The 21,998-nt window shown below is 24.2% G+C and overlaps 3 protein-coding genes and 1 long non-coding RNA gene across 6 annotated transcripts; 3 read left to right on the top strand and 1 right to left on the bottom strand.

The window, feature by feature from the left end:
- The first annotated feature begins 400 nt into the window (after positions 1–400).
- LOC122534872 (probable malonyl-CoA-acyl carrier protein transacylase, mitochondrial) lies at positions 401–2,751 on the top strand. Of its 2 annotated transcripts, none has more exons than XM_043665897.1 (3): positions 401–501; positions 1,311–2,111; positions 2,197–2,751. In XM_043665897.1, the coding sequence occupies exons 2-3, from the start codon at positions 1,312–1,314 to the stop codon at positions 2,636–2,638; spliced, it is 1,242 nt and encodes a 413-aa protein (XP_043521832.1). In that variant the 5' UTR covers positions 401–501; position 1,311; the 3' UTR covers positions 2,639–2,751. The 2 variants fall into 2 exon arrangements, with proteins under 2 accessions (XP_043521832.1, XP_043521834.1); XM_043665899.1 differs by having other exon boundaries at positions 415–498.
- Positions 2,752–3,958: 1,207 nt separating this feature from the next.
- On the top strand, positions 3,959–5,483 carry LOC122534873 (probable small nuclear ribonucleoprotein Sm D1). Its single transcript, XM_043665900.1, has 4 exons — positions 3,959–4,117; positions 4,280–4,356; positions 4,440–4,637; positions 5,315–5,483. The coding sequence occupies exons 1-4, from the start codon at positions 4,104–4,106 to the stop codon at positions 5,395–5,397; spliced, it is 372 nt and encodes a 123-aa protein (XP_043521835.1). The 5' UTR covers positions 3,959–4,103; the 3' UTR covers positions 5,398–5,483.
- A 192-nt stretch (positions 5,484–5,675) lies between these two features.
- Positions 5,676–7,337, bottom strand: LOC122534874. The gene is made up of 3 exons (XR_006308010.1): positions 6,840–7,337; positions 6,229–6,746; positions 5,676–5,712 (listed from the first exon to the last, which is right to left on the bottom strand). It is a non-coding gene; the product is annotated as an uncharacterized LOC122534874 (long non-coding RNA).
- A 415-nt stretch (positions 7,338–7,752) lies between these two features.
- LOC122534871 (ubiquitin carboxyl-terminal hydrolase 45) lies at positions 7,753–19,188 on the top strand. 2 transcript variants are annotated; one of them, XM_043665896.1, is made up of 14 exons: positions 7,753–8,154; positions 10,619–10,749; positions 10,830–11,020; positions 11,266–11,422; positions 12,664–12,828; positions 13,613–13,834; positions 14,402–14,664; positions 15,923–16,125; positions 16,312–16,549; positions 16,627–16,947; positions 17,443–17,683; positions 17,976–18,242; positions 18,363–18,544; positions 19,024–19,188. In XM_043665896.1, the coding sequence occupies exons 1-14, from the start codon at positions 8,067–8,069 to the stop codon at positions 19,094–19,096; spliced, it is 2,742 nt and encodes a 913-aa protein (XP_043521831.1). In that variant the 5' UTR covers positions 7,753–8,066; the 3' UTR covers positions 19,097–19,188. The 2 variants fall into 2 exon arrangements, with proteins under 2 accessions (XP_043521831.1, XP_043521830.1); XM_043665895.1 differs by having other exon boundaries at positions 15,920–16,125.
- The last annotated feature ends 2,810 nt before the right edge of the window (positions 19,189–21,998 follow it).

Raw genomic sequence — 21,998 nt, 5'->3', positions numbered from 1 at the left:
TCATAGACTTTGGTGGATATTTCATAGACTTTTTCTATGTCTCCTTTTTGATTAAATATCAGGTCCATTCTAAATATATTTCGTCCCTAAATAAATAAGAAATTAATAAATTCAATAAATGAGAAATACGAATAGAGCTCTTTCTGACACACATATAAATGCATAATAAAAAATGAAATAATTTTAGACACTAATCTCGTGTTTTAGACTCTGGAGATACAATTAAACATTTTGCTTGTATCATTTTACTTGGTATAATTACAGACGAGCCTCACATTTCGATATTGAAAGTTTGACAACAGTGTAATGGGTCTCAAAAATCATTCTGGCGCATTCACTAGTTCCTCAGCTTACCGTTATTTTAACGTAGAGTGCACTAAAAACCAATGATTTTTTTAGTATGTCGGTATTTCAGATCACGGGCCACGAAAGTTCGTAAGATGCAATGTCTATTCATATGCCTTGTCTGTGGTCACAGTATACAACTTGAAACTGAAAGTGGTATTAAATGAAAATTACATATTTTTATTTACATATTAGAAATTTTTAAAAAATTATTTAATTAAGATATTGAACAAGTAATTTCATTATAATTTATTATTGTATGTATCATACATTGTTATATGATACAGACTTAAAATTAGGTTTGGGTTAGGTTTGGGTTATACAGTCCACATGTGACTATTGACATTGTATCATTCGTAAATAAATATATTGTTTTATCAATATTAAATTTTATATTTAAAGTGAAATTTATTTAGTTTTTTTCAAATGATTTTGTTTTATTTTAAAAAGTAAAATAAACATACTACAGAAAATATTTTTTGATTTTAAGAATATTAATATTGAAATAAATGAAAAATATTTTGAAATTTTTTACATTATTTGATTTGAAATAAATGTACATACATGTATTCATATCACGTAATGTCAAGAAATATTAATCACGTTTATATAATGTTTTAATAGTCTTAAGAAACACTGTATAAATATAAGACTTATATTTTTAAAATAAATACAGAATTTAATTTCTCTATTTACTATAATGTTTAACCATTAATTTAATAATTTCTTTGTCTACTGTATAATGTTTAACTAATGTCTAACTTTGGAAGATGATTATAGTAGAACATAAACTATACACTTTATGTATTCATAATCTTCTAAAATCTTGATTTTTGAATTGTATTATTTTTCGACAATATTAATTTTAAGTAAAGTTTGTTTTTAAAGTTTATAATTTTATAAATATTAAATAGATAATAAGTTTTTATAAATATTAAATAGATAATAAATTTTTAAATAACTAGAATGTTTCAGCAAAAATTATGTAAAAAAATACTTCCTTGTATACCAAAATGTTATTGGTCAAGGGTCAATCAAATTTCAAATGATTATACGAAAGATGGAAGTAGTAATTCTGAAGCATCAAATACAGATCAATCTAAACAAGACTCTTCACAATGTTCATACAAGACAAAAGAAGTGTTACATTTACTTGAAGAAGCTGCAACATTTGAAGGTGTCAAGGATAAAAATTGGATGACAAGTCCATATCCTAAAGATATCCCACTAAATTACAATGAAGATACGAAATCAAGTATTGATCCAAAAAATACCTCTGTTTTATTATTTCCTGGTCAAGGTACCATCAAAGTTGGCATGGTTAAAAAATATATGGATTATCCTGGTGCTAAAGAACTTTTTCAAATAACTAGTGAAATAACTAATTATGATTTATTGAAACTTTGTTTGAATGGCCCACAAAAGGAATTAAATCGAACTGAATTTAATCAAGTTGCTACAGTAGTATCATCTTTGGTCGCATTAGAAAAAATTCGAGCAGAAGATCCTAAAGTGTTTGAAACTTGTGTTGCTACAGCAGGTTATAGCGTGGGAGAGATAACTGCTTTGATTCTTTCTGGTATTATAACTTTTGAAGATGGAATTCGATTAGCATGGACTAGAGGAAAAGCTATGCAATATGCATCAAATTTAGTGCGTCAGGGAATGTTATCCGTAGTTTATACGCCAAAAACACATCTTTCAAAAGCATGTACTGAAGCAGAAAACTGGGCAAGGGACATAGGTATTGAAAATCCAATATGCAGGTAATATTTTATTTCCAAACTTTAATAATTAATAAGTAATGGAAAAAGATATAATTGTTAATTATACAATTTATAATGATTTTAGGACTGCTATTTTTCTATGTACAGAAAGAAAAATAGTAGCAGGAAATGTAGAAGCATTGGATTATCTTGAAAATCATAAAACACAATTTGGTCTAACTAAATTGTCCAGATTACCTGTATCAGGAGCATTTCACACACCATTGATGGAACCTGCTTTAAAGGCAATTGGTAAAATATTGGGTTCAATAGAGATAAATGAACCTAGATGTAAAGTATATTCTAATTATAAAGCTAAGCCATATACTAACTTACGATATGTGAAAAAATACATATTGAAACAAACTGTATCACCAGTCAGATGGGAACAATGTTTGCAACAGATATACAATAGGCCTGACGGAACACCATTTCCTCAAACATACGATGTAGGGTCAGATGGAAGAATGAGAACCATTTTAAAATTAGTTAATGCAAAAGCAAGTAGATCATGTACTGTAATTTAAAATATACTCAAAATCTCGTTTTTAATATATAATTTTTCCTCAGTTTTCGTTTTATTTTCTCATTTATTAATATGTACATAATGTTAAAAGAATTATAAATAAATTTGTAAAATGTAAAAATTGTAATATTATATCTATATATAATACATTTAAATAATAGTAATATGCATATGGTTATATTATTTAATAATAAAGTAAAAATTTATATTCTGTTATACAGTGTATCCCATATGTGGGATGATTTTAAAAGTAAGTCGAAAGGAAAGAATAAAACTTTTTCATTTAAAGCTTCATTTTTGAGAAAATTGAGTTTGAAAATTTATCAAATTTATTGGAATTCATATTAAAAACATATGAATTAATTTTTAATGTAACAAAAAAGAATAATTAACAAATTAGTCTATGCAAAAATAAATAAAAAATATAGAATAAAATTTTTAATTTAAAGCTTTATCTTCAAGAAAATAGACTTTATGTCGTTAAAAATTGATACATGATTGATATATTTTCAAATTTGATTTCCTCGAAAAGCATCTTACAAAAATTATATTCTATATTTTCGATTTAAGAATAAGCTTCTATTAATTACTCTTCTGTCAGATTTAGAATCAGTTAAACTCAAGTATATCTGATAAATTTTTAAACTAGATTTTTTTTCAAAAATTAAACCTTATGTGAAAATTTTCTTTCTTTTCGATTTATTTTTTCATGTGGAATCATCCCCTTCCTAATTGTACTGGGACATACCGTATAATTTTGGATGTGTGCGATTTATTTGAGTATTTTTTGTATAAAAACATTAATATTTTTATATCGAAAAATCATTGGTTTAAGAGATTCTTTGTTTAATTTTATGAAATCTATCATATGAAAAAGTCTTGTGTTTATGTTGTCCTTGTCTTTCATGCGATAAGCTTTTAATACTAATATTAAACATTAAATTATATGCATAATTTTGAATGTGTACGCGTAATTTTGATATGACAAAATTTATCTTGAAGTATGTAATAACATGCATTTTTTAAATTTTTATTCAAAGATGACTATCTTTTTTATAACTTATAAATAATTTATATTATAACTTTTATAACTTATAAATTTGAAATTCATTACTTTACTAAATCATTAAAAATTCACGTAACTTTATTTTGTAATTTTGTCGGTTACTGTTACTAACATAAGCAAATATTAATATATTACCTTTATATCAAATTACTTAATTTTCTCAATAATTGTATTTATCATTATTTTATATTGTTGCTATTTATTTTATTATTAATATTTATATAAAACACGTAACATAACATAATTCACAACATAATTCACGAGACGGATGAAAGAGAAATAAAAAGGTTTTGGAACACAGGAAACATAGCGTTGTATGGTTACAGTTGTAAGTGAAAAAGCGGTATGAAATTGAGATTGTAATTTTATTGTAACGTAAATAAAATATTATAACATTATTATGAAGCTAGTAAGGTACGTAAATTAATATATAATTTATAATAATAAGATGTAATAAAATGTTTCTTACATAAAATTAAAATTGTGTGTGATCAATTAACTGAATTTGTAAAGATTACTGTTGTATGGCATTTAAATATTTTTTCAATTTTTAAATAATGTTTATAACCATTTCAGATTTTTAATGAAACTCAGTCACGAGACTGTAACAATAGAATTGAAAAATGGTACTCAAGTACATGGTACTATTACCGGTACGTCAACATAACCTAAAAAAAAATTTTGTATTTATTTTTTTATTAAAACTTAATAACATTTGTTCAATATTCACTTACAGGAGTAGATGTGGCAATGAATACGCACTTAAAAACTGTAAAAATGACAATAAAGAATAGAGATCCTGTACAATTAGATACATTAAGTTTAAGAGGCAATAATATAAGATATTATATATTACCAGATTCATTACCACTTGAAACTTTACTCATAGATGACACACCAAAAGCAAAAGCAAAAAAGAAGGAAGCTGCACGAGGTTCGTAAATATGATTATTAATTATTCAGAAGTATAAGATATTATTTTTTGTGTTATGAATATAAATATTGCAAATACTTTATGTATTACGAGTACAAAAATTTATTAGTTTATGTGTCAAGTAATTCTATATAAGAAATATACATAAAAATATTTTTAATTTTTCAATGAGTAAGAACTTGTCACTCATATGATTTGAAATTATATTGAAATTCTATTGTTTGTTGTTTATACTGTATATTTTTATTTATATATAATTGAATATTATTAAAACAAATAGAATAAATGAATTCTTTGAAAATAATTATATTGAATAGATCATATTTTTTCAAAATTTTTTAAAATTTTTGTTGAAATGAAATTTGTAAACAGTGTTGGTAGATTTTACATAAAATTAGTTAATTGTTCTATTTATTACATTTCTAACATATGTTGGTCTAACATAAGTGATCTATTAATATATTTTTTTTTATTTATATATATATATACATACAATTTGCAAAATACAATTACTCATTTTTCAATAAAATTTTATGATTTTTATATATTTGATTAATAATCGTTTTAATTTTGTAATTATTTCATCAATGTATTTAAATATATAAAATATATATTTTATATAATTACACATGATATATACATCATGTATAATTCGTTTATATTTATATTGTTTTTAGGAGCAGTACGTGGTCGAGGTCGTGGTGGACGTGGTACGAGAGGAGGTCGAGGAGGACGAGGGAGAGGAAGGGGTAGACGATAATTATTTACGTGATTATAACATATTTAATTGAAATGATTAATTCAATTTTTTGCACTTTAAAAAAAATATTTACATAACATATTATATAGTATGAAAATAATTCAATAAATTGTAATACTTTTCTGACATCAGAACTTTTAATTATTACATTGTTATGGATGTTATTATTGAATATTTAGAAATATTTCTTTTATGTAGTTATTTCAGTATTTACTACTTTGTTTTGTGCATACTTTTAATTAAACTAATTAAAGGTATTAAATATGTATTAATTCGAAAATTATATTTGTTAATTTATAAATATAAATTTTTGATCTTAAAGAAAAAGTTTAAAATATTAAAATATTGTCATATATAGTATTCGAAAATCATTTTTATTTTTTTTTTTAAATTGTATCTAAATATATAGTAAACATTTTCAAAAAATTAGAAATAAGAAATGGAACATTTGAAAAAACATCATGCAAATAGTATTTGATCAATATATACTAAAGAATAAGGGCGTTTTAATGAAAATTCTTTTAAAATATTTTTTTATTTTTAAAAATTCTTATAAAAGCTACTATCTTTTAAATCTCATTCAAACAATCCTTTTTAAAATTAACTAACTTTATTTTCAAATGATAATAATAAGGAATTTGATAAAGTGTCAAGGGACAACATCCATGGTACAAATGATTCTAATTATACACAAAAGCTATTTGCACAACTATCCAGTTTTCAAATCTTTCTATTGTAGCATTTCATTACAACTTTTTATACAAGTTTATACAAGTTTTTATATTTATAAAAATATATATTATACATTAATTATAAATTAGATGTAGGTACCAAATTTCTGAAACTCGAAGAATTAAAGTCACTTTTGGGGATCTCGCGCACGGATACAGACAACGTACGTCTGCTTCTGAAACAGGAGAAAATTGAGAGCTTTCTTTTTTTTTTTTTATTTTATTAGTCCGAATGTCTTGTCTGCAGTACCCTGGGCCTAGAGTGCCCTTTAACCTGCATAAAGATTGATATTCGTTTGTGGATATTTATGTGGTTTGTTTGCATGATGAGGTGAGGTTAGGCTTGCAGGAAAAGTTTCAAATAACCTGCAGGTTCCTTGATACAGTTTGAATCTGAAGGTTTTGGTTCGTTAGGTTAATGCGTGTTTACGTAATTTGACCTTGATTTTGAGTGGTATGTTTTCGACTTGATAGTTGCCTGTTTCCCTGATGAGGAGATTTTGATGGTTGTTGTTGTAGGCCCCAGGTAGTGAGTTTTGAATATACTGCTTGATCGTGGGGATGTTGGCTAATTGGAGCTATGCTACGGCTGTGTCCCTCTGTCTATTGAGAATGATTCTAAGGAATTTGTTTTGTATGATTTGTATTTTATTGATGTGCTTTGGCAGCAGAGGCCCAGACTTGATATGCATAAGTAATTATTGGTCTTACGCATGTTAGGTACAGTAAGATTTTGATGTTTTTCTTGAGTTTGCTATTTCGGGCTATGAGGATATATCCTGGATAGTGCTGGGTAGGCAAGAGTAGTTCTTTTTTCTATGGCTTGTGAGTTTATTGTCTAGCGTTATTCCTAGGTAATTGGCCGTATTGGTCCATGGGATGGAGTGTTCATCGATCAGCAGTTTAGCTGTGACTTGCAGGGGTCTGCGGGAGAATGTGATGGCCTGAGTCTTTTTTGGGTTAATTTTTAGGGAGAAAATTGAGAGCTTGTATGTCATGTCGGTCTTATATAAAGCCGACTGTCTGTGCCCTTTCCAATCACGTGATTGGGAAGGTAGGTCTATGTACTGTTGGACCGGTCAGTCCCATAAAGTAATATTCGCAATTATTTTATGGGCCACACCTTTTATTTTTATTGGCCCTGGTCGTAGGCCCAAAGTCAGCAGAACGCGTCCCCTACATCACTAAAAGAAAAAATAAAGAAAAGAAAAATCTTTGGTTATTTTGGATATTGTTCCAAAAAATACTAGTTGAATATGAAATTTTAAGGGGATCAGCAAAAGATAGGGAATAAATATGAAATTTTAGCTTCCAGTATTTATTATCTGTACATTATAGATCACAAATAAACTTGAATTGAATTTTTTAAATAAAACATTTATTGTTTTCTGAATTCTATTTTTTTCTTTATGTTACGTTATCTATATTGAATTTTTGAGCAATACAAGTACATATTTTTTATTTTGTTATGTACAAAGAAATTTGAACTTTTAGTTTATAATTTATTTACATATCGATACTAATAAATATAAAGCCAAGTTCACGGGACATCGTAAGAATAGCAGTCAATTTAAGTTGTCAATCCTGTTCATATTATAGTTTTGACAGTTGGCAATTGTGTTATTGAAAACTGCAGTATATGAACTGTGCAAGTAACAATAATTGCTACAGTAATATTTTGTTGTAGTGTTTGTATTTAGTTTATTTTAAGTAATTAGTATAAGATTTAGTGAATTTGAAAAATTATTTAATGAATTAGTACAAGATATAACAACGCGTATCATTTGTACATTAGTGATATTTGTATTATCGTGAACATTTTTTCGATTAGCTCACCTAACCAAATTTCCACATGTTTTTTTGTTTACTAACTACCAAAACTAGCAAAAATTAAAAATTTTAATAATTACATCCAATGCACTTTGGAAATAAATTAAGATGAGTAAAAAACGTAACCGACAACCAGATGCAAATGGGGAATTAAGTGAAGGTTCAACAGATTCTTGTAACGAATCCAATACTACAGGTTAGAATTCACTTGTTTAAAAATTTTTAGTTTCACAATTCTTATTTCTTGTTACATTAAGGAAATATATATTTTTAAAATTATATATATTATATAATTATAATAACTTCTTTTATTTATAGAATTGAAAAATAATGTCTTAAAAAGTTAATTAGTAAATTACACTATAATGAAATCATCTAGTGATTGAACATTTATATATATAATCGAAATAACATTTATATATATAACATTTATATATATAATCGATTAATTATAATCGAATTCATACTAATGAATATCAGTTATTCATAAAAATTGACGATATATATATATATATATTAAAAGAGATAGAGTAAAAGTTCATAATTATTTATATATTTGATGTTCGATAAATTGTGATGGTGTTAGGTTAGTGCATAAATTTTGTCTGCTTTATTCTTAGAAATTTTTTTTAATATCATGAAAAATATAACATCAGTAGCACAGTAGATTAAACAAATCTTTGTATATCTCTTTCAACCAATTTATTAGGACTTACATTATTATATTACTTGATATGATAAAAATGAAGAATCTGACATTTGAATAAAAATATAAATAACAACTAAATAAAAGTTAAATAAAAAATCTGTGTATACATAAATAAAAAGCTGGTGAAAAGTTTATATTTATTTATTATAATTAATGATTTGCATAGTTGGTTTTGAATACCTTTCTCATAAAATTCTTTAATTTTTATAAAAATAATGGTACTATATATTAAGTGATTATATATCTGGTAAATTTAATTGTATTTATTTCTAATATAATTTTTTTTTCTTTAACAAAACTTATATTTAACTAATAAACACTAATATATTTGTTTGGTTTTTATGATTAAAATAAGATTTAAATTATATTTAATATTATAAAAATTCGGTGACAAAATGGCAGTGTTAGCAAATTATCAATAAATTTGGCAATAATATTAATTAGTATATAGGTATTAATATAATTAATTTTATTATCATTGAAAGTTTAATATTGCTCAGTTCTTTAAGAATCTTGTTTCTCCTTTTTTTTCCATTACAATTTTTGATGTATATATCCAGTTTATACCATGAGACTAATGAATTTTTGTAAAATCTGTTTATTTCTTATTTAGTTTATTAATAAAAGGTCTGTTTTTACTTATGTAACTATTATATATATATATATTTTTTTAATAATATTATAAATAGTTTCAAATACATATTAATTTTAAGGCTATAATTTTCATTTCAACCTTAATTATTCTTGTTTGTTTATTGATCACTATTTTTCTAATCTTCTCTGCTCAAACCTATTTAAAATATTAATATATCAACAATTTCTTGAAATATCTTTACCTGTTTTTCTAATTCCATTATTCTTTCATATGTATGGATATAAGTTTTATTTTACATTTAGTATTAAAATACAAAAATGACGGAATAGTATTATTTGAAGGACTCGGAATTCAATTAGTATAAGTCACTTTATTAAAAATGATTTATGCCATACAAACATATTTTTCTTATCAAAATCTTCAGTCAGTTATAATATTATAATAATTATATTATGATAATAATTATACCATAACTGAACTATTTAGTCAACTGACATATTTAATAAGAAAAAGATAAATTATTTCCAGTGAAAGATGATGCTGATTGATTTCTGGTTGTTTCATTGTTTCTATACATCTCTGCGTATAGGTATATACGGTCCTCAATTCTCTTGTTTATATTAAAAACATATTTTTAACTCACCTATAAATTATCATAGTTTTTTAAATATAATTTTAAGTGTATAATTTAGATAAGTATACATTAATACAAATAATGTAACTAAATATTCTTAATTCTAATATGAGAATTTTGTTGGAAGATGACAAAATAAATGACATAAATAAAGTTATATAAGTTATACAAAAATAAGAAATATAGGCTATCATTCTAAAATAACATAGGTTCAAAATTTCCAAACCTTATTATGAAGATTTTTTTGATCCATTGTAAAAGGTAATTGTTTCTAGAATTTATTAGACTAAATATAAGCATAGCTAAATATAAGACTAAATATAAACATAGATGAGCAGTAGAAGTGAGAATTAATTCTGCTGTCACTGTATTGTTTGAATTTTAGTATAAAGAGATTTTTATTTTTTTGAATACTATAAATTGTAATGGAAAAAATTGAATAATTTTAAGGCTTTAAAGAGTAATTTTAATGACTTGCAAAAGATGTTTTTTAATAATGTGATGTTCATATACACAAGTGAGAAATTATCATAAAAAATAATAATTAATAATTTTTAAAAGTAAGATTTATATAGAAAATTTACTGTAGGCAGAAACCTATTAGCAAACAATAAATAATAATATAATAAATTAAATTTTTATTTATAATATATTTAAAGAAACAAAAGTTGTTATGTTAATATTTATAGAAATAAAAATAAATGCAATGTTAATATTTATAGGTAATAATTGTCCACATATTCCAAAGGCAGTGAATTTTAATAAAATTAAGAAATGTGTTAATAAAGTGGGAATTAGTATAGAATGTTCAATATGTAAAAAGTGTAAAAATTCATCAAAAATCGATGATGAGGTATAAACTTAAAAACTTTTTTTGTATTCTTTTTAATTTATTAATAATATATTTCTAAAGTGAAAATATTTAAAATTTAGGAATGTGTAACAAATTCAGCAATACTGATTTGCTTACAATGTGGACATCAAGGTTGTGGAAGAGAAGAATGTGGTCATGCTTTGGAACATTATAAGAAGCCACATAGTGATTGCCATGTCATGGTTGTTGAAAGTCTTTATTGGAGTGTTTGGTGTTTTCAATGTGAAACAAAGATTAATGTTGGATATAAGTATGTGTGAAAGTAAATTTATATAAATTTACTTATATATAAATTTATCCTATGAAATCCCATCATAATGAAATAAGTTAATAAAATATTTATTTTACTTTAGATTTTAAAGTCTTTTTAAAATTTTAATTAATGTCAAAGGTGTTGATAAATAAGCAGTACAAATATTTGTTTTAATTAAAAAAATAAGTAGTTGTAAGATATTTCCATCAATTATAGACTAAGTAATACTTTTCATTTTTTAGAAAAAAGCTTCAAGAAACAGTGGAGTTTATAAAAAGATCTACTACAGTAACAAATTTGTTACAAATTAAGACGTCAGTAACTCAACATCAAAAAGAAACCACAGATATAGATAAAGTAGATAAAGAAAAAAAATTGCATAATTTGCCGAAAGTAGGGGTATGTATTTTAATAATTTTAAGGATAGGGGGTTGATGAGAGGAGAGGATATTCATAAATGAAAGGCCTAACCAAGAGGTACAGGAAAGAAAAAAAATTGGGGACCACTTTTCTAAATTATTTATCACTCGAAAAAATATTTCAGACAAATCTTTCGCTACGTTTCGAAAAGAAGTAATTTAGTGAAATCGACTTGTTTGTAGATAGGAGCATTTCAGAGATTTCAAGATCAATTTTTTTAAAATGAAACCCTATATTTTTTTATACACTAATCAATGCATATTTTTATTTCCTAAAAATAGTATTATATTCTATAAAATATTATAATTGAATTATATTCTGTAAAATAGTATTATGTCGAAAACCTATTAGTTTGGGAGATATTTTAATTTTAATTTTATAAAATTAATATTCGTATGTTCATATTCTGTGTGTTTGACGTGAAAATATGACGAAAAGAAAGAATAACATTTTTTCGCCTAATTTTGAAAAAAAATCAATTTCAAATATTTTTTTTATTTAAATATTTGAATTAAATTTCCTGATTGAATAGAAATGAATGACAAAAATACAATCTTTTTATTCAAAGCCTCGTTTTTGAGAAAATTCAATTTGGAAATTATTAAGTATAGTGAAAAGCATAATTGAACATATAATGATGAAAAATTGTCGATACTTTAAATTTATAACTTCGTAAAAGAAAACTATTTTAAAGTCTTTTACTTTGACTGTCCTAAATTTTTTTTTTCAAAAATATTTTTATATTATGTGGCGAGAAGGAAAGTAAGAATTTTTATAATATTTTTTTAAAGTAAAATTCCATTTGCTACATGAAATGCTTTAAAATGTTAAAATACTTGAGAAAAAAACGAGTTCAAGATAATAGCAGTTTTACGTTTTAAAATAAGACCAAATAGATTGTTATGTGTGTGTTTAGTTTAGTTTATCATTATACTTGTCACTATACATGTATCAAGCAAATTTTAACGAAACATTTGTAGTGCATTTTCTTGAGAATGAAAACACACATTTTTCAATTATTTTTGTATGTAAAGCAGTGTTCATTATTATTTACTCCAGTATGAAATTAGCCAAATTCTCGAAATGAATAAAAAAAATTTTGTTCTTTCTTTTCGACTCATTTTTATATGTAGAATCATCTCCTACTCGGTTGTTTATGAATTGTGGAACATCCTGTATAATAATAATGATAAGTATAATACAAATTTGTTTTATTTTAGGGTTTACTGAATTTGGGGAACACCTGCTTTTTTAATGCAGTTCTGCAATGTTTAGCACAAACTCCTTTCTTAGTCAAAGTTCTTGATGATTTACGTCTTCCTGGACAAAAATTCATTTTACCAGGAGGCAAGCATAAATTTGCTAATTCAGAGGAAGTTGATCTAGTAAGTTATTTTTAACATATGCTATTAATAATGTTGCTGAATATGTGACAAAACGTACCATTGAAAATTGAAATGAAATATTATAATAATATATTTCTACAGTGAATTCTTGAGAAATATAATTACCCTAAATAAATTAAGTACAAAATATTTTTTTAATGTAAAATAGATCTGTCAAATAATATTTGTAGAAATAATATTTGTTTACATTATAATTAGTTGTTATTAATAAAAAAATTACGCAAAATAGCAATTTTTTGTAATATTTTTTATTTTATAGCTTTTTTTATAATTATTATTTTATTACTATTATTTTTCTATGTTTATAATTATAATTACTAATCTATGTTTGTTTTATATTGACTATCTCAAATTTTTCTATTGTCTTTGGAGATATGAAAAAATTTTTTTAACAAAACTTATTCAATACAGAGGAGGCTATAATATGACAATAATAATTTTTTCATAGAAAGAGAGGTTTCAGAGATCTCAAAATCACTCCCATTTTTAAAAATGAAATGATATATTTTTTGATCCATTAATTGATGCACCTTCATATTTTCTATAAAAAAAAAAATATTATTATTAATCTATGTATGTCGAAAAATTATTAAGAGATAATTTAACTAATTTTATAAAATCTAAAAGCATTATTTGTATTATCATACAAGATATGCATTGTAATATGTATTTTTTTAATAATATATAATTGTAATAATATTATACCATAAATAACTTGCTGTTATATAAATTATTTAAATATTATTAACAAAATATTTTTTAGCCACCAATAGAGGGTGTTTTAGAAGGCTGGGGAAGTTTTACCTCAATTTTATACAAAACACTTACAGAAATGCAAAATACTGATGGACGCCAATCTTATCGACCATCAGAGTTATTAAACTCGTTTAAAAAAAAAACAATGCAATGTATGGATGGAGGACAACATGATTCGCATGAACTTCTTAGACATCTGCTAGAAATAGTACGAAATGAAGACCTCAGAGTGAGTATATATTTTATTTCATTCTAATAATATTTTTAGTAGTGATTTATGTTAAGAAACAAAAAAAAAAAAAAACAAATTAAAGACCTATTAAAAAATATTATGTCAAAAAATAATGTGAATTTTTTATTATTTTTTTATCATTATTATTTATTCTCAAATGCTCGTATTGTTAGTTTTTATATCATGTAAAAAATTATGTAACATTTCATTTAAAAAATTGAAAATTATTTTTGGTTTTTGAAATATATTGTAAATACAAAAAATTGATATATTTTATTATATTGATTACAAAATACCATATTTACAATAATGCCGTTTTAAAAATTAATTTATTGACAATTAATCTTTACATTTGTAACATAACACTACAGATAACAATATTATTTTGTTGTTCGTAACAATATTATCATATTATCAATAATTACATTAACTATATTTTATTAACTATATTTCATTAACTATATTTTATGAAATTTTATAAAATTAAATGAATATTAATTTATTTATTATTTTATTGATCAAAAATTAAAACATGTATTAATGCGAAAATATAATTTTTTTTAGAGGTATCAAAGTATAATTCTGAAAGAAGTTGGCTTGAATGAAAAAACTAAACCAGAGGCTGTAGAAGAAAGTCTCAAATCTCGTGTAAAATTCTATGGAAATCAGGCTAGTTCAAGATTACTTGGACCAGAACTTGTTTTTCGTGGAGTTTTGGTTTCAACGTTAGAATGTCTGGATTGTCATCATTCTTCACAAAGTACAGAGCCTTTCTTAGATCTCAGTTTGCCGGTTATGGCCGATAAACCGCAACCACCAGTTTTGAAGTAAGAATAATTCTTTGAAATATATGAGAAAACTAAAATTTGTGAATACTTCATTTGATCTTGTTGCCTAAAATATTATAAAGATATTGTATATATTTTAGAAATTAATATTTATAATATTACAATGTTTAACTTAACTCTTTATATCGTAACGATGTATAGAAGTATCGTTTTATGTGAACTGTTTGTATCATTTTAATATAACAATAATTCCTTATGGTATTCAAAAAGATATGTAAGTTAAATATTTGTGGTTCGCTGAACGAGAGTATTTAAATATCGCGTAGTACTCTTATTTTTTCCGATTTACCATTTTAAACGTATAGAAAAGTCTTCCTTATGAATATCTATTTTTCGAATATTTTGGTATTTAAATATTATATTATCGGAACAAAATGTCTGTTAATAACTGGAAACTCGTCTGCTACTAGCAGATATTCTATTCTGCTAACTTTTGAATATTAAGATATTCGAAAAATAGGAATTCAATTAAGCAAGGCTCTATTGTATATAAAATTATTAGAAAATTTATTTTCCTTTTTTTTTATGTTTACAACACGTCAGAAATCATTTAATGACACAAAAATTTAATTAATTAATAATAAAACATAATAGTTTCATAGTAATTGGAAATCCCGGTGTACTTTTTTGAATACAACGAGCATTAATGAGTTAGGTTGCCTATTTAACATTCATCTATAAATAATATATGAGGTCCGTACATTTGAATTTTGAATATATGAATTGAATGTTGAGATTTTATATTTGTTCACTATTTCTTCTTAACAAATATCTCAATCAGTTATCGAGGTCTTTTATTTTATTTAAAATTGAATAATTCCATTTAAAATATAATAATTTATTTTTAAGAATAGTAAAGCTATTTTAGATTATAAAGATAAAATACTTATCCTGCATATTAGAAGGATTTATTAGGGGCACATGATTAAATGAGACATTCACTTTAAAAATAATATTAATAGAAATAAGAATAAGAATGGTAATAAAAATATATTATTAATTCGTTATAACTCTTTAGAATTTTATAAATTATTAAAGATACTTATTTAAATCAATAGATGCATGCATTATATTATATTTTTATTATTAATCTAAACATATTGTTATTAATATTAATCTAGTAGAATCTATTTAAGTACACATGTAATATTTAAGTACAATTTCTGCATGTTATGCTAATCGACGAAATAATAATTCTATCTGAATAACTTTATTACGCATGTATTTATTTAAGAAGAAAGAGCAATGGCTTTGAAGATACGTTTGACATAGTCGGAAATAATATTTCACATGTACCTTCAAAACATCAATTGAAAAAAGAAAAAAAAGCTGCCCGAAAAAACCGAAAAAGTAAAAAACAAGACATTCGTAATCAGAATGATACTTTTATATCCGACAAAAGTAATACCGTTGAAGAAAATAATGGCGTGCTTGAATCAGGTAAAATATCTTATATTTTTTGAACTATCACTTTATATTGATGTTTGAAAAATAATATTTAGTTTGACTAATATAGCTTAACATTTAGCTTCAGATAAATATCTGAATTGAAGAAAACATTTGCATGAAAAATTGTTTTTCTCTTTTATATCATAGTGATTTGAGCATAGCAACAATTTTTTGTAGAAGAGAGTGATGCAGATGTGGAAGATAATGCAGAAATAGAAGGTCTTCTTCCAGAAGTTGGTGAATCAGGTTATAGTTCAGAAAAACAATCTACATTAGCAAGCCCAGCTTCTCCATCAACTGATACAATGAAAACCACTACTGAAGTACCATTAGATAATTATTTACAATTTAGTACAACAAATAATATTTCCTTAGTACAGCTTCTAAATCGTTTTGATACAAATTCATTGCCCAGGTATTATTAATTATAAGTAAATCAAATTGCTATTTATTAAAAAAGATATTTAACTCAATAATATATTTGCTTCACAGTCCGAGTTTAAATGTATGTACACCAAATTCATCACAAACAAAAGCTTTAGATGCTGTAGATAGTTCTGAAAGTTTGGAAAATGAAAGTGGAATCCAAACCAGATATTCTGTATCTACTTCTTTAGCAATGAGTTCAGATTTCACGAGTCCAGAAATTCCAACTGTTAATTTTACGCCGATTACGTTAAAAGAAAATACAAATTCTACTTCAAATATAGCAAATGGTGAAAGTATGGAAGATACAAAAGAAAATACTAGTTTAGATTTAACGGAGTCTGTTAATCATCACATCAAACAAGAAGATTCTACATGCAATCAATGGTTTTGTAGAAATTTATTTTACTCTTTAAACTTTAAATTTTTATATTTTATTTTTAATTAAATATTATACATATATTAAATTTTATTTTTATGCTGTATAACATTATGTTAAATATAATATATTTTTATAGTTATATATAGTTATATATTCGTATAGTTTTATGCATATATATATATATCTTAATTTTTGTATGATATTCATTTTTATTGAAGAAACTAAAATTTTATTTTATGTATTTATGTAAAATTTAGAAATTTAAAAATAATTTTATGTAAATTATAAAATTATACATAAAATTAGTGTTCTTTTAGGTGTTAATTTTTTGTTAGTTATCATTATATTTTTTTATTATTTATAATTTTTTTTTATTTGTTATGTTGTATTACAATTAAATATTTCATCATTATATATATAACTAAAATATTAATACGTTGATGTATAAATTTAAATGATTTAAAGTGATTTAAAATGATTTATATTCGTTTTCACAATAGGAAAAAGGAAAGGAGAAAAACAGAGGAACATTCAAATGACATTAATGGCGGAATTGATAACATCACTTCTGGAATTTCAAAAATAGGAATTAGTGGTAGTCTTCAACAATCGCCTACTAGATATTCAACCAAGGAAGGAGAATGTTCAATACAATCTTGTTTAAATCAATTTGCAGCTTTAGAATTGATGAGTGGTAGCAATAAAGTTAGGTGTGAAGCTTGTACTGCCAAAGAAAAAAAGGTATATTTTATATCAATTCAAAACTACAAAGTATTTGTTTACTGAAAGTATTTAAAAAAAGCAATTTACATTTGATAATTAAGATTTTTATAAAAGAAAGGAATATTTTTTTATTATAATTTAAATAATGATATCTCGCATATTAGTAAAATTTCATAACTTTTAATATTCTAATTGATTAATTTAAATTTCGAATATTGTGCATTAAATATATGAAATGATATATAAAAATTTTAGTTTTCAATGTGAAAATGTAAAATAGTAAAGTGAAATATGTTTTTCGTGATGTTAGGTGAAGCCAAATTGTAAGATGGTATGCACCCCAAGTACGAAACAATATCTGATTTCTCGTGTGCCTGCGGTTCTAATCTTTCATTTGAAACGATTTCAAGCACAACGAGTCGATTTCCGAAAAGTAACGAGACATGTTTCATTTCCAATATTGCTTGATTTAGCACCTATCTGTAAAAATCATAAAAAAGCTAGAGTTTACGCACTTTATGGTGTTGTTGAACATAGTGGAACGATTCATGGTGGACATTACGTTGCTTACGTAAAGGTAATTGTCTAAATATTAAGAATTTACTATAAATCAATTTAATATGTTGTTAAAATAATACTATTACACTTCGTGACAAAATAATAGGACATTTTCAATAAATTTTGAATTTTTTTTTAGTCACGATTACCACTAACATCAGATGATCCTCGATGGTCGTTTCTGCCAGCAAATGATAATAAAGATACGCATGAAAGTTCATATTCTTCAAATTCTGAGTCTGAGTCTGAAGAAGCAGCTGCAGCTCCTTTATCAACAATAGAACCACCCCCTGGTAAATGGTATCATGTTTCGGATTCTAGGTATGTAAATTTTATTTATACATATATAATTAATTAATAGATCAAACTATAGTATGGGAAAAATTATTTAATGTGAAATAATAGATTGTGGATACATAAATAATATAATTTTTAGAATACTACATTGTTCTTATATATTTGTCAATATATTTGTCACCTGTACTTAGTATATATATTAGAAATTTTATTTGACGTAATTATCTCCTAAGAATTTTTTGCATATTTATAAAATTCCAAATTTTTTATAAATTTTGCTATTAAAGAAATTAATATCTTTGAAAATTCATAAATATTGCTTTTTATGATATAACTTTATTGAGTATGTTTGTAAAATAAAATAAATTTATATCATCTTTAGTTTTACTATCGGAATGCTACTAATTATTGTTATACATACAGTTAACAACTTAAAAGAGTTAGCATTTTATATGGATACAGGTGAATCGAATTTGTAATCATAATTTGATTTTATGTTTCAGAGTAACGGAAGTCGATGAAACAACTGTGTTACAAAGACAAGCCTACCTCCTATTTTATGAAAGAATTCTTTGAGCATTTTTTCAGAGCAGATCTTCTTCAGTCCTTGTTTGAAACATCGACGAAATTTGGATTTTGCATCAATGAAATAAATCGAGTGAAAAATAATAGAATGAATTTTAAAATACTATAAACTACGATTATTTATATTAATTGTGAACAAGACTATGATTTATTTCTGGAGTTTACGATTTCAATATAAAATGTCGAATTTGTAATTTGATGAGTATGTAGGTTACTAACTATCCCAAGTGGAAATTTTTATTAAAATTATTTTTTATTTTAATTAATTATATTTTAAGAAAGTATGCATCATTTTTTACAAATTAAAGAATCTATTATACTTATAGTATAATAGATTATACTACTATACTTACTAGAACATTATTATAAAATATTTATTTTATACTCTTCCATTTGATATAATAGATGTTATTTCTACTTTGATACTGCAATCTTTCAAAATCTTATAATATTAAATTATTAAAAAAATTTTAAAACGTTAAAATTCTAAATATCAAAACAGTTTGAGCAAAAATGAAATTTATGCTTAAAATAAATAATTAGTTCGGGAGTAATGTTTTAATTGTTAAATAAATAAAATAATACCTAGACTTCTTAACAGAATTGTCCTACGTACAATTATAATCAATAAACTAAATGCAAAAATCCATATTTCATATTTACAAACTTGAAGTTTCTTTCTCTAAATGTTAGCCAATTGACGTCATTTTATATTTTTAAAACCTTTGTTTATAAACCAATTATAAATTACTATTTATGAATAAAATAAATTTTAAACAAAACATTAGAAAAAAATAATTGTTGCATTAGTACGTATTTTATAGTTCAATTCATCATATATTACTACATGTTCTCTTTTAGATAAATGTAATTTAAATTTTGTGCTCTTGATACTGAAACGGTGTTATCTTGATTTATTTTCAATATAGTCCAATTGTTTAGAATCATGTATATATGTGTTCCAATTGCATTTATATAAATAAATTACTCTTAAGTATAATTATTATAAATTTCTTATTGATTTACTTCATTGATTGATTAACCCATTATTTTGATACATCATATCAACTATGTTGATATATCAATGAAGCAAGGAAAATTATTTTTACTAATAAGTTTATGTATAAGTTTTTATAAGATTTTTATGTATAAGTTTATTTATAAGATTTGTAAGAAAAGATAGGTGGTCTTCTGACTGTTTTCAAAGAATAACAAAAGTGTGTGTGAGAAAAATATTAACATAAATACTCTGATATTTCCACTTTCATGATCAAGTTTATTATTGATAGAATATGAACATTAATTACTTTTATAATAAAAATGGTTTTAAAAACTTTTTTTCTTATTGAATTAGTAATAAGACTTGTCTTATTATTAATTTTGATGTTTTTTTTTTATATAATAGTATGAATATATTGTCGAAATTAGTATTAGTATTTATATAGTTCAAATTAGTTAACATTATTGAATATTCTATTGATATAATTATTGAGAGCTCCGTCTTTCTACTATCCATGCTTTTATTTTATTATAGATTATTTTATATCGAAACTGCCACAACTCGAAAAAGTATCTTTTGGAAGAGAACGAAATAGTTTCTGAATAAAATTAGAAATTTTGTTAATCAAGAAAACAACACGAATTAAAATGAAACGCGATAAATTCTTCAGATGTATTTCTACACCATTTTGGCTTGGAAGAAAAGTGCAACAGAAGCTTATCAATTGCTTATGAAAAATTATGCTGAATTTGCACCATCGGAAACAGTATATAGGAATTGGTACCGACAATTCAAAAGTAGTAATTATGAGGTTCACGTCATACACAAAAATTCGAAAATGCACAACTACAAACTTTATGAGAAAACTGTTCAAATTTGTTTGCGAGTTTGTTATCGTTGCAAATAAAAACAAACATACTGAGAGGAATGGCTCGCTATAGCATTTCGCTCTTCCCTTATCTCCGCGTTAGTATAAACACATCGCACCATTCTACTAGTCTCACAGCTCTTCTCTCTACTCGCCGGTATTTTTGCCGGCATCTTCGCCATCCTCGCTGCTATCTACGCCGCTCCACTATAATCTCCGATTTAGCTAAATTTAAAAAATATCGAAAAAATTATTTGTACGGCTGCGGTGGGAAAGAATGCACAAAATGGAAATTAATTTAATAGTGAAGGAACCAGCAGACTGGGTATGATCCGCAGCGGAAAAAAATTCGCCGTCAGTACGTTACATGATATTTTGGTTTGAAAAGACTGAGGGTAGCTGCAACATGAAAGTATAAAAGAATAAGTTATGAACTAGGAAACCAAATACTTAATTTTAATTAAAATTTATTTATATGTTTAAAATATTCCAAATACTTTTAATATTTCATATTATAAAATTTTGGTTTATAAAGTTTTAGTTTCTTTCTCAATTATGTTTAAAAAAAACATGTTAAAGAACACAAACAAAATTATAAATAAATGAAAATCCGTGAGAAATTTAAATTGTTACTCTTAAATTTCTCAGCCTTTTTGCGTAAACAAATTTCAATATATGATACAAATAGTTTTAATTACAACTTTGCTATTTTGATGAGTATAATTCTCATTAAGAATGTTTTAAATTGATTAAAATATTTGAAAATTAAAAAGTTTCATTATTGCAGAAATATTAGATTGTAAATATTAGTTAATTGTAGGAGTCAAGGACTTTTTTAATTCTTTGATGTTCCAACTACTATATTTGTGCCAGAGATTCTAATTCTATATTATTTATAAAATAAAGCAATATCATTTGCTAATAGAAAAGTATTTTATTTTTTATTTATTTTTATTTTCTGGTCGATGTCATGTGTAGTATAAAATGTCATGTGTAGTATAAAATTAATTTGAGATCAGGCAGTT

Source organism: Frieseomelitta varia, unplaced genomic scaffold (assembly GCF_011392965.1).
Source record: "Frieseomelitta varia isolate USP_RPSP 00005682 unplaced genomic scaffold, Fvar_1.2 scaffold_646, whole genome shotgun sequence".
Taxonomy (NCBI): Eukaryota; Metazoa; Arthropoda; class Insecta; order Hymenoptera; family Apidae; genus Frieseomelitta; species Frieseomelitta varia.
This window is presented reverse-complemented; position numbering and strand designations above follow the sequence as displayed.

Coding starts and splice junctions, on each gene's coding strand:
- LOC122534872 (XM_043665897.1), top strand. CDS start 1,312: ATGTTTCAGCAAAAATTATGTAAAAAAATACTTCCTTGTATACCAAAA. Junction 2,112..2,196: donor ATTGAAAATCCAATATGCAG/GTAATATTTTAT, acceptor TAATGATTTTAG/GACTGCTATTTTTCTATGTA.
- LOC122534873 (XM_043665900.1), top strand. Junction 4,357..4,439: donor AGTACATGGTACTATTACCG/GTACGTCAACAT, acceptor ATTCACTTACAG/GAGTAGATGTGGCAATGAAT. Junction 4,638..5,314: donor AAAGAAGGAAGCTGCACGAG/GTTCGTAAATAT, acceptor TATTGTTTTTAG/GAGCAGTACGTGGTCGAGGT.
- LOC122534871 (XM_043665895.1), top strand. CDS start 8,067: ATGAGTAAAAAACGTAACCGACAACCAGATGCAAATGGGGAATTAAGT. Junction 16,126..16,311: donor TAATGGCGTGCTTGAATCAG/GTAAAATATCTT, acceptor AATTTTTTGTAG/AAGAGAGTGATGCAGATGTG. Junction 16,948..17,442: donor GATTCTACATGCAATCAATG/GTTTTGTAGAAA, acceptor TTTTCACAATAG/GAAAAAGGAAAGGAGAAAAA.